The sequence below is a fragment of the Equus caballus genome, chromosome 25 (assembly GCF_041296265.1).
Source record: "Equus caballus isolate H_3958 breed thoroughbred chromosome 25, TB-T2T, whole genome shotgun sequence".
Lineage (NCBI taxonomy): Eukaryota > Metazoa > Chordata > Mammalia > Perissodactyla > Equidae > Equus > Equus caballus.
This window is the reverse complement of record NC_091708.1, coordinates 36927660-36940148: the sequence shown is the minus strand read 5'-3', so window position 1 is coordinate 36940148 and position 12489 is coordinate 36927660. Positions and strand designations below refer to the sequence as shown.

At 37.2% G+C, this 12489-nt stretch overlaps 1 protein-coding gene across 4 annotated transcripts in view; it reads left to right on the top strand.

Annotated features, from left to right (window-relative positions):
- The window catches only part of NR6A1 (nuclear receptor subfamily 6 group A member 1), a 215035-nt gene that overhangs the window by 33717 nt on the left and 168829 nt on the right, over window positions 1-12489 (top strand). For 2 of the 4 annotated variants that reach the window (XM_070251764.1, XM_070251762.1), the window contains exons 2-3: window positions 222-263; window positions 9459-9503. In XM_070251764.1, the coding sequence (XP_070107865.1) occupies window positions 222-263; window positions 9459-9503 (87 nt within the window). The remainder of the gene's footprint in view (window positions 1-221; window positions 264-9458; window positions 9504-12489) is intronic. The other 2 variants (XM_023628841.2, XM_023628842.2) reach the window with 1 other exon arrangement.

The following is a 12489-nucleotide window of genomic DNA, read 5'->3' as shown; positions in this document are numbered from 1 at the left end:
TGAGTGCTGTTACTGTCTCCATTTTTTTAATACAAAGATGATGAAATGGAGGCTCAGAGAGGGATACAGTAGCTAAATGTTACAGAGCTAGGGTTCAAATGCAAATCTGACTTCTCAGTCTGGACTTTTTTCCCACTATATGATACTTACTTTTTCATATTTGGAGTCACCTTGGAGTAATTTACAAGTCATAATCTTTTTTTCTGTTGTTTTCTCTTTAGGTTTTTGTCAGGATGAATTGGCAGAGCTCGACCCAGGCACTAGTAAGTTCTGAATGTTCCCCAGTGTTCAGGGGTAAGAAAAGGATGTGTTTGTACTTTCAAATGTATAATTTAAGGTGTAATTGATAGGTCTTATTGACTCAGATTTTATTTCACTTTAATTTATAATTATGGGCAGGGCATTTTGTCTTTTCTAGTTAGGCTTACTGTTTCTTTTCCTAATGTTATTCAGTGGCCAGGATCTAGCCATTTAATAGAAAATTGATTTACTGAAAATTTCTATTTAAATACTAATCTCCTTGCATCCTCTTCATCCTCCTATGAAACCAGCAGCAACAAAAATTGTGCTTTCATTCATGCACGCGTACAACCTTATACCCACAACCACTTTTCTAGAGTACTGACTAGTTTTGACATAATTTCTTTCAAAGAGGGATTTTGCTTGGTTTAGATATTTATAACTGATAACCTTAGTTACCACAGTTTAATTTCTAAAGCACCTTTATCTACATTCTTAAGGTTAAGGTATGAGAGTGACCATTTCAAGGTCTAATTAAATGATGCTTTTCAGGACTCTGTAAGTATTGATTATAGATCATCATTTGTGTTTCCAGTGCTCTCAAAATGTGACATACACCATTCTGAGATACAGTTATAACTGTTAGAAATAGGACATGGGAGTATCCACTGTCTACAGACCTTATTGTGCTATAATGCCAGGTCAAATGGTAATTTAGACTGAGACTCCATGAGATGATCTAGAGTTATTTGTCTAGTTCTAGTACTTTTTAGGGTCATGGGGCTGGCTGTTTGTCACAAATCTGCTGTTGAGGTAAGTGATAAAGTTTCACCTTCTCACCATCCTGGCTAATATCAGCTCTCTGAGGGTGTAGACCTTCTTACGTATTTTTCCCCACACACCTTACTAGTATAAACTAGTATAAACATTCATGTTTGTTCAAGTAATACTTATTAGTTGCAAGACAAAATAAGTCCCACAATGCTTATCAAACACCAGGGAAATAGATTTGTCTCTCTAGAAGTCATAAAGTTCAAAATCGGTTTTGTAGGTAGTATGGGCTCAGTCTCCTGCTCTCCCACCTCCCAGTATCTATGGGTAAACACACTGTTTCTCTTTGTCTTTGTCTTATGAATAGCCTTCATTTAGTAGGAGGAAAAGGTAAATTCTTAAGTCATAGTCCTTTCTTAGAAGCAGTTTTGAACACTAGGAAGGAGGAAGGACATTGAGATGCCCTGTAATTTTTCAGACAGAACTACACATAAAACATGCTAGATAATTGAGAACTCAGTTAAACATTGCATGTTCTCTCTGCTCCAGGCCCAGTTCTAGGCTCCAGGGATACACAAATAAATAAGTCTAGGGCCTATCCTCATCTATTAACAATCTGTTGGAAAATACTTCCTTGTCTAGAATTATTTGAAAAAACATTTTTTAAACCTCTAATTTAGCAACAGTACCCATACTTATTCTCCTTGTCTGCACTCAGTAGCAATTGAAAATAGCTCATGTCCATCTTCTAGGAAAGACCCTTGATATTCTCATAAAGATTATTATTGAATTATTCTTCTTTCTGGGCCGAATAATCCTGACTCATTTAACTTTTCTCCATAGAATCTCTAGCTAGATATGATGATTTACCAGCTTCTCCATTCCATGAGAATGAACAGATAGTGAATCATAATTTTATATATCAGTATAGAATAGGAGTCATCTAAAAAAAATCACTTTTCTTTTAAACACTATACTTAGCTTATGTGGGCAATATTCTCAATAATCCCCACGTTATCTTTGTTAAGGTATCTTTGTTCTTCTCTTTGAAGAAATACATAAAGATCTGATATAATAATAAATGGGAAGGAATAATTTATCATCTTGGTCTGAACCAATCTTGGGATTCACATTAGCATGCTCTGCCCTACCAAGTGAAAGGAAACCTCAGGACTGAGATGGGCTGTGTGTATTGTGTTAAATTGGTTATGACTGTTGATACGGCAAATTCCATGGCTTCTGACTAGAAAAGAATAACATCTCCTATGTTAATACCTCATGACTTTTGCACATTAGATTGAGAACAATAGAGATTTCTCTGTGATGCATCTTTGGAGTTTAGAGGCCCTAGTGTCTTCCCTACTCCCCAAATTCCTGAGTGGGGAAGCCTGCTTGTACTTGCTTATTTTGAAATAGGAAATACCATTTTTGCTGATTTCCCATTGTGCTCAGCAGTGGTTGTAGACGGCAAGTTTGGGAGAACAGGTGGGATGTGTTGGAACTAGATGACGAAAGACTGACTTAGTCCAATTTAAATAGCTTTTTTTTTTTTTTTTTTTTTTTACCTTTTCTGTGGTAGAGCAGATGGGTAGCTGTGCTTAGAATATGGGCAGCTGTTCAGACTGTGGCTGTCTTCCTATGATTCCTGGGCTTCCTTGAGTCCAATGTTATAGCACAGGTTCAGGCTAAGTTCATTTCTACAAGAAGCATCTCTGTACCCTGCCCATTAGCATAAGCTAGGGACAAGGGCAGTCAAAGGTCAAGAGAAGTTCAAAACAGCATAACCTTTCTGTGCTTCTGTTTCCAAATAACCCCAGTCTGCCCTGCTCCCCAAGTTTTTTCCTCAGCCGTCATGTTTACCGTGTAGTTGTAAAACTCAAGAGAACAAGGACTGACTTGATACAAGGGAAGTTAGAGAATAGAAGTCATTGTTGCTTAAAACAGGAGAAATAATTGATTTATGTTTGGGGGCCAATTAGGCTATAAAACAGGAACAGTAAAGGGACCTGTGACTTCAGGACGGCTACTTGCTCTGATTTCTGTCCCACAGACAAGGGGCTCCCCAATAAAGGCTGTCAGCTTTCTAGGCTAAATTATTAATTCCTTTCATGCGTCTCAGGGATTGTAAACAGCACATAATACAGGAAAACAATTGATACTGTTCAGTTATTGGCCAGATAGAGGGTCAAAGGGTAAATAGTTGGATTAGCAACAGCTGTTCCTTCTCCCCAGTCAGACTTTTGTCCCTTATTACCTATTTCAGCAAAGCCATTCCTGAGTTTTGGGCTTCTCTAAATAGTTAAATCCATTTCTCTTCTTCTAAAATAATCCTACAAATGATTAGAGAATAGCAAACTGACCAAAATTGAAAATACTCATATTTTAATTTAGTTTCCAAAGTTGAAGGTGAGCATTCTTTTTGATATGTGCTATGTTGTTTGGTGTCCAAAGGGTATTATCCTAAGGAAAGTAATGACTTGAAGTTAGACAGATGAGAAGCTTTTTAGCTGTTTTTACCAACTGCTTGTGGATCTTTGTGTAGCTTGATTAAAAGAAAAAATTGCCTTTGTTTAAACTGATAGAAGTATAATGCTTGTTCATTGTGGAAAACACTAAAAGAAAAATAGAAATACCCCTAATCCCACCACCTGGAAATAACCATTGTTTCTTATTTGAGAATGTGTCCTTTTAGTTTGTGTCTGAGCTTATTTTTTACATAATTAGGAATTGTATTATATGCAAAATTTTGTATCCTGTACCCCCCCACCCCCAACATTACATTGGGAGCATTGTGCCAAGCTATGAAACATTTTCTGTAAATTTTTTTTTAAGATTTTATTTTTCTTTTTTCTCCCAAAGCCCCCTGGTACACAGTTGTGTATTTTTAGTTGTGGGTCCTTCTAGTTGTGACATGTGGGACACTGCCTCAGCATGGCTTGATGAGTGGTGCCATGTCCGCGCCTAGGATTGGAACCAGTGAAACCCCGGGCCGCCGAAGCAGTGCGTGCAAACTTAACCACTCGGCCATGGGGCCAGCCCCTCTGTAAATATTTTTAATGGCAGGATAATATTTAATTGTAAGTGAATAACCTTACCATGATTTATGTATTCATTCTCCTATTGTTGGGCATTTAGATTGCTTCCATTTTTTTCTACGTTATAAATAATGTCACAGTGAACATGTTTCTGTGTAAATTTTTGTCTACATTTCAAGTGAGGCCTATAGCTTTTTATATAAGCCAAAACTCTTCTGAATTAAGAGAATGGACTCTGTCTCAAGATTGCTTGGGTTCAACTTGACTTCAATATTTATTAGCTCTGTAATCTTGGCTAAGTTATTTAACCTCTCTGTGCCTCAGTGTTCTCATCTGTAAAATGGGAATGGTAAAAATTATTCCTACTTTACAGGGCTGTTGTGAAGATTAAATCAAGTGATGTATGTACATGCTTGGTAATTGGTAAACACTATTAAGTGTATGCTATTCTAGGCTATGTATCATAATGCTGAAATTTTGTCTCTCTGTTCTAATGGGCCATTGAACTGCACTTTATTCAATTAAACTAGCCTGTGTTTCTAAATGATACAAAGATAAATCATTCCAGATGTTAGCAGGTGTAAGTTACTGCTTCAGGTAAATAGTTCCCTCAGAGGAGCAGAGCTCATATACTGCTGACCACTTTGGCCAAGACTGTTCTTTACCATCTGGTTGACTATGAGAGTGTTTTGAGGCCCTTCACTCAACTAGCAACAGGTAACCTCCCAAATGACTATCTGCCAACCCATTTATTTAACCTCTCAGGAAACTAAAGAAGTTAACTCTCTGCTTATTTAAAACAAATGACTCAGATTATGCACTTCTCTTTGGTCAGGAGCAATGTCTTACAGAGAGCATTCTGAGGAACCAATTTGTACAATTAAAAGCCTGACCATTACCATTTAAAAATACTGTGTGCTTGGAATTCTTGCTGACTCACACTTTAAAATATATGTGTGTGTGTATGTGTATATGTATTTTTTCTACTGATCAAGGACCTAGATAAATGAGCATTTTAAAAGAGACTTGAAAGTTAGTCTTTACTTTTTCTTGCCATGCTGATAAGTGCTCATTAATCTGGGATCCATGAGTGCTGACAGGATGAACTGACCAGATAAAAACAGCTTCTGAATAAGACAGCCTAATACTGCTGGCTTGCTCTGGCTTTGCGTTTGTCTCTCAAGTGTTTTGGGATCCCAAGGAGACTTTTTATGGATCCTTCAAGCTACAGGTGATAAATATACATCTCAACTAGAGTACCCCTAGGTTCTATCCAAAATTCGAATATGCTATACCATGTCCTTAAGGTTCCATTCCTAGTTGTTAAACTATATGTCACAGTTTTTGATCTCGGAAAACAGTTCGTATAAGCCCAAGTGTGGTCTATAGAGAATGAACTTAAACTGTGTGTTAGAGATCAAGGAAGGAAAGGAAATGAACATTTATTGGATATTCCTTATGTGCCAGGCACTTTGCATATGTTCAGTAGGAGTGAGAAGGGTTATATCATATAAAACTATCTAATTTTGTTTTATTTTGTAATACCTGGTCCATTGTTCTCCTCTTCCTTCCCCACTTCTCTTTTTCTTTCTTTCTTTTTTTTTTTTTCCTTTTTGAGGAAGATTAGCCATGAGGTAACATCTGCTGCCAATCCTCCTCTTTTTGCTGAGGAAGACTGGCCCTGAGCTAACATCCGCGCCCATCTTCCTCTGCTTTATATGTGGGATGCTTGCCACAGCATGGCTTGACAAATGGTGTGCAGATCTGGACCTGGGATCCGAACCGGTGAACCCCTGGCTGCTGAATCGGAAAGTGTGAACTTAACTGCTGCGCCACCAGGCTGGCCCCCTCCTCTTTTTCTTTTTGATGTGTATGCCAAGCTAAGACACAGTTCCTGCCCTCAGGGGACTCTGGTTTAATCAGGATGACAGGCACAAAACTTGATGATATATGGCTTTTACTACATACTAGTAGTAATGATAGCTAATATTTATTACACACTAAATGCATCACATGCATTTTTCATTAAGCACTCATATAATCTGTTTAAAAAGATACTATCCCTGTCTTACAGATGAGAACACTGAGGTCTGGAGACGTTAAATGACTCACCTTAGTGGAGAAGTATCTGAGACTTCAGAGCCACTGTTTTAACTAATCTTCTCTCCTGTCTCCAGCTCTCTTCATTGTGACAAGTCTCAAATGCTAATGGAAAAATTTAAGGCAGTATCATGATTTATAACATATTTAACGGGGCTTTTTGTGTACAGAAGAATAAAGACTATATTATCTAAGTCTCATTTGGGCTCTTTTGCGTATGTTAGAATGATTTTGGACACAGTAGAATAGTTCACCATGGAATAGATTGGTTCTCAAAGAGATTTCTTCTGTGGCTCTGGTTCAGGATTATTTCACTATTCATCAGATAGGTTCTTTCCTGAAACAAATGAAGCTAAGTTCACAAATCTCTCTTATTTTCCCCTACTTTACGTCCTCTTTCCTCCAGAACATTCTGTTAGTGATTTAGATGTTTCGCATTCATGACAGTTCCAAGAGCCTGCTTCCAAAGCTTCGCTGAATCTGCTAGCCCCAGGTCTCCTCAAGGTGGCCTTTTGCTGGGGAGTTCCTTCTGATAAGGATTCTTTTGAACAGAGTGGGGGTGGGATGAGATCCAGAGCTTGGGTTGTGCTCTCATCCCCTTGACCTCTGCCCCTATTTCAGAGTTTGTACTGACTTGGTAGGGACTCCCTGTGGAGCCAAGAGTTTAGGACTTGTTTACAACTGATGAAAAGATAGTTGCATTCAAAGACTGTGGTTGGGTCCTTGGGTAGTCGTGGATCTCTGTCATTCTCTCTGGTGGGTGAAGGGAATGCTTGAACATCTGGGTCTGGAGGTTTGTAATGGATGACTAAGAAGGAATGAGAAGAAATTCTGAAGCTAGATAGGTTGCTGAAATTGTTCTTTCTATGGGAGCAGTATTGCAGTAAGATTTTGAGAGTGTGTGTTTTACTCATTTGAAAAAGACTGAAAGTGGTTGTTTAAATTCAATATATGATAACAAGGGGGATGTGTGGGAATTCTTCTCTTCCTTTTCTGAGGTCTCACCAAAGAGAAAATTTGTTGTGTTCAGCCAGTGTATCAAGTAGTGGAGGGAAGCTCGAGATTGTTAAAGCCACCCTCTTCAAAGCCATGTGTAGTTTTACCAATTAGTATTGTCTCTCAAAATCTTGTGGTGCTGTAAGGATGCTGGGGAGAGTATAGCAACTCAGTCCCAAATGAGTCTTCATATGCCTTTTCTGGGCACACTTTGGTCAACTAAGACCACTCTTTAACATCTAGACCTGAAGTTACATATCTTTTTTATTTTAGTCCAATATTTGTTGTAGATATGAATCTTAGAAAACAGATAAGCATCTTTCTTTGAAGGGTGCTGGCAGTCACTATGATGAAAATTGAATAAATCCGTCCTCTGTTGGTAAGCATAGGAAAAGATAAACTGCATGACTAATAAGATTCAAAGCAAAAATACAGTGTTAAATCTTTTTCACTTCAGCACAAAATTCCATGTGCTACATGTAGTCTGGCCTATAGATGTATTTTGTTTGACTAGCCAATCAGATGTTTAAATAAAAGCATGTTAGTTGTCAACATTTAAAACCTGCAAGAGTTTCATAACAATTTGGATTTCTGGCGTTTTTGATGAATTGGAAGATCTAATACTGGACCTGAATTTCGGTGTGACGTCTGTTGGCTGGAGTAGAGTAGTGGCTGCCCTCTTTATATGAGCGTGCACTCTTAGGTTTGTCATAAACCCGTATGGCCTCCTTCATCCATTTATGTTTCCTGCTAGTCTTCTGTAGGCATTTGAGTTTGCAACTCTGATGTTAAAGAATGGTACTTGTGGGGTTGGCCTGGTGGCATAGTGGTTAAATTTGCATGCTCTGCTTTGGCAGCCTGGGGTTTGCAGGTTCGGATCCCGGGCATGGACCTAGCGCCACTTGTCAAGCCACTCTGTGGCAGCATCCCACATAAAACAGAGGAAGATTTGCACAGATGTTAGCTCAATGACAATCTTCCTCAAACAAAAAGAGGAAGATTGGCAACAGATGTTAGCTCAGGACCAATCCTCTTCACCAAAAAAACAAAAAACAAACAAAACAAAAAAACCATAATTGTAAGTGCAGATGAAGATGTGAGTGGGAATTCTTGTATGTGTAATCTAATAAATAAATCTAATGAATAAGTCTGTCAAAGCTGAAAATGTACGCATTTATTTTTGCAGATTGAGTAGTTTAAAATTTAAAATTGCAGATTTAGCAATTCATATGTCTAAGCATTTATCCTGTAAGAAATGACAGGTATGCAGAATGTATATTCGCATTTACTCCTTTCAGCACCTACAATAGCAAAAAAATTGGAAATAGCTTAAAAGTTTAATAGGAGACTAGTTAAATGGATTGTGTTTATTCATGTAATGGAATACTGTAGGATCATTAAGAAGGCAGATTTTAGTCTGGAAGATGATACACTGAACTGTTTGTTAACAGTGGTATCTTTGGGCACTTGGGATCACAGGGTAACTTTCATTATTTCTGTGTTTCAATTATTTACAAAAGCCTGTTGGATTGAGAAAAAGGATATGTATTTTTAAAAAAATCTCCACTTTTCATTTTAGCTACCAAGTTTCTAAGGCTATTCTGCTAAATTGAGCCACCCAGGCTCCAGCTTCCCTCTTCCATCACAAATTTTACATTCAGAATTTTCTTATCTTGAAATTACCCTATGGAAGGAGAATTAGTGTCCTCAAGTAGCAGGAACCATTTCGAAGCCCAAGAACAGGGTAAAAGCCTAGACCAGCATTTGCAGTCTTCTGCTTGCAGCTCTGTCAGCATTCACCAATCAGGCTGTCAGAACTGGCCTCTTTTCAGTATCAGGCCTGACACTACCGTACTCTCAGGAATGAAGGGAGCCTTGGTGGCTTTACATACGAATTGTGCTGTCCTGGCCGTTGCAGGGATACATCGCTGAAAGTGACCCTACTGGAAGGATAGTATGGTGCAGTGGAAAAACACCAGTGAGAGTTTGCATCTTCGCTTTTTCCACTTCCTTGCTGAGTGACCATAGGCAGTCTGTGAAGCTCAGTTTCTTCATCCATAAAGCAGTAATAATCTCTGTTAGGGGTTCTTTTAAAAAATAAGTCAGATAACATATGTGAATTGCCCAAGATTTAACTGCTCTAGCCATTTCTGCATGTTTCTCTTTGTTGAAATATATGACAAAGGTTTTCTAACTTTTTTGCTTGATATTTAGTGAGCATTTACTGTATGCTAATGATTTAAACACATGATTTCATTTATTCTTTCTGGTAACTCTATGAGGTTGTTCTCAACTCTCATTCTCCCCATTTTACAGATGAGGAAACTGACAATTTAACACTTGGCCAAGGTCACACAGCTGGTAAGTGGCAGAGCTGGAGCCTGTGTGATTCCAAAGTTAATGTACTTTTTATCTTTTTAAAATAGTGGTATGATTTACATACAATGAAATACATAGATAATAAGTGTAAGGTTCAAGCAGTTTTCACAAATGCATGCACCTTGTAATCTGAGTTCCAAGAAGATACAGAACGTTGCCATCCCTTTAGAAAATTCTTCTATGCTTTTTCTCAATTGATCCCACTCTTCTATCCTAAGAAGCAATAACTTGTGATTTCTGTCATGATAGATTAGTTTTTCCTGTTCTAAAATGTCATATAAATGGAATCATACAACATCTGCTCTTTTGTGTCTAGCGTTTTTCAAAAGCATAATGTTTGAGCTGCATCCGTGTTGTTGCAAGTGTTAGTAGTTCGTTTCTTTTTCTTGTTGAGGAGTACTCCATTGACTGTACTGCACTTTATTTGTCTGTTGATACCTGGGCTGTTTCAAGTTTTTGGTTATTATCAATAAAGTAGCTGTGAAAATTCTTACACAAGGTTTTTGTGGGTATATGTTTTTCTCTCTCTTAGACGTATATCTAGGAATTGTTGGGTCATATGGTAGATGTAAACTTTCTATGAGGTTACCAAACAGTTTTCCAAATTGTTTATACATTTTAGAGTTTTAGTGTGTGAGTTCCAGTTCTTCCACATCCTTGCAAGCATTTGGTGTTGTCACTTTTAAATTTTGGTCATTCTAGTGAGCATGTAATGGGACTGATGTGGTTTTAATTTGCATTTCCCTGATAACTGATTATGTTGATCAGCTTTTCACACTCTTATTGGTCATTCGTATATAATCTTTTAGAAATGTCTGTTTGAAGTCTTTTGATTATTAAAAAGAATCAGGGGCCGGCCCCATGGCCGACTGGTTAAGTTCACGAGCTCTGCTTTGGTGGCCCAGGGTTTTGCTGGTTCGGATCCTGGGCGCCGATTTAGCACTGCTCATCAAACCATGCTGCGCCAGTGTCCCAGGTACCACAAAGAGAAGGACCCACAACTAGAATATACAGCTATGTACCAGGGAGCTTTGGGGAGAAGAAGGACAAATAAAATCTTAAAAAAAAAAAAAAAAAAAGAATCATGTTCTTTGTCCTGTTACTGAGTTGTGGATATTTTTTACTTGATACAAGTTCTTCATCAGATACATGTGTTGTGAATATTTTCTCTTAATCCATGGTTTTCTGATCTACTTTATTAACATGTTTTTTGATTAACATTTTTATGAAGTCCAATTTATTAATTTTTTCTTTTATGGTTAATACTTCCTGTGTCTTCCCTAAGAAATCTTGGCCTTAACCGAAGGTTGCAAAGGTGTTCTTCTGGATTTTCTACTAGAAAATTTATGGTTTTATCTTTTACATTTATGTCTATAACCCGTCTTAAATTAATTTTTTTGTATGCTATGAGATAAGAAGCAAAGTCTTTTTATGTGACTATTCATTTGTTCTGGACTCATTTGTTGAAAAGACCTTCCTCATTGAATTTTTGATGCACTTGCTGAAAAATAATTTGATCTTTATATGTGTGAATCTCTTTATAGACTCTGTATTCTATTCCATTAATCTTTTCACCAATTCTGTTTATCTTCTCACCAATACTGCAATGTCTTGAATACTATAGTTTTGTAATAAATCTTGAAATCAAGTAGTGTTAGTCCTCCAACTCCATTCTTCCTTTTCAAAGTTGTTTTGGCCCATTCTAGGGTTTTGTTTTGTTTTCATTTTCCTTATAAATTTTAGAATCAGCTTGTCAATTACTTTATTTTTTTAATAAAAAAGGCTGCTGAGATTTTGATTGCATTGCGTTGATCCTATCAGTTTGGGGAGAGTGGTCATTTTAGAATTGAGTCTTCTAATTTATGAATTCAGTGTATCTTTCCACTTACTTAGAATGTCTTTGTTTTTTCTCAGCAATGTTTTTAAAAGATTAGTGTTGAGATCTTGTACATACATCTTTCTTTAAACTTATAACTAAGTATTATGTTTTTTTAATGTTATAGTAAATGGTATTATTTTAAAATTTTTATTTTCCAGTTTGTTGCTAGTATATAGAAATGCAATTTGATTTTTGTATGTTGAGTTTGTATCGTAGAACATTGTTAAATTTGTTTACTAGTTCTAGTAACTTTTAAAAATAAATTTCTTGGAGCTTTCTATGTGTACATCTGTGAATAAAGACAATTTTATTTCTTCCTTTTTGATGTTTATTACTTTTGTTTATCACTCTTACCTTATTGTATTGGCTAAGATCTCCAGTCCAATAGTATGTAAAAAATAGCGAGATGACATCCTTGTCTTGTTTTTGATTGTAAGGGGAAAGAGTTCAATATTTCACTATCAAGTATCATGTTAGCTATAGGGTTTTTTCCTCCTTTTATTTTTTTTGTTTTTAAAAATTGTGGTAAAATACACATAACATTTACCATCTTAACCATTTTTTTTCTCTCTTTTTGAGGAAGATTAGCCCTGAGCTAACATCTGCTGCCAATCCTCCTCTTTTTGCTGAGGAAGACTGGTTCTGACCTAACATCCATGCCCATCTACCTCTATTTTATGTGGGACGCTGCCACAGCATGGCCTGACAAGCAGTGCATAGGTCCACACCTGGGTTCTGAACTGGTGAGCCCTGGGCCGCCGAAGTGAAACCTGTGAACTTAACCACTGTGCCACCGGGCTGGCCCCTTAACCACTTTTTAAGTGTACAGTTTAGTGCCATTAAGTACATTAATATTGTTGCGCAACTGTCACCATCATCCACCCACAGAACTCTTTTCATCTTGCAAAACTGAAACTCTGTACCCATTAACAATATCTCCCTATTTCCTCAACCTCAGACAACTACCATTCTACTTTCTGTCTCTATGAATTTGACTACTCCAGGTACCTCATATAAATGGAATCATACAATATCTGTCTGTTTGTGCCTGGCTTCTTTCACTTAGCATAGTGTTATCAAACTTCATCC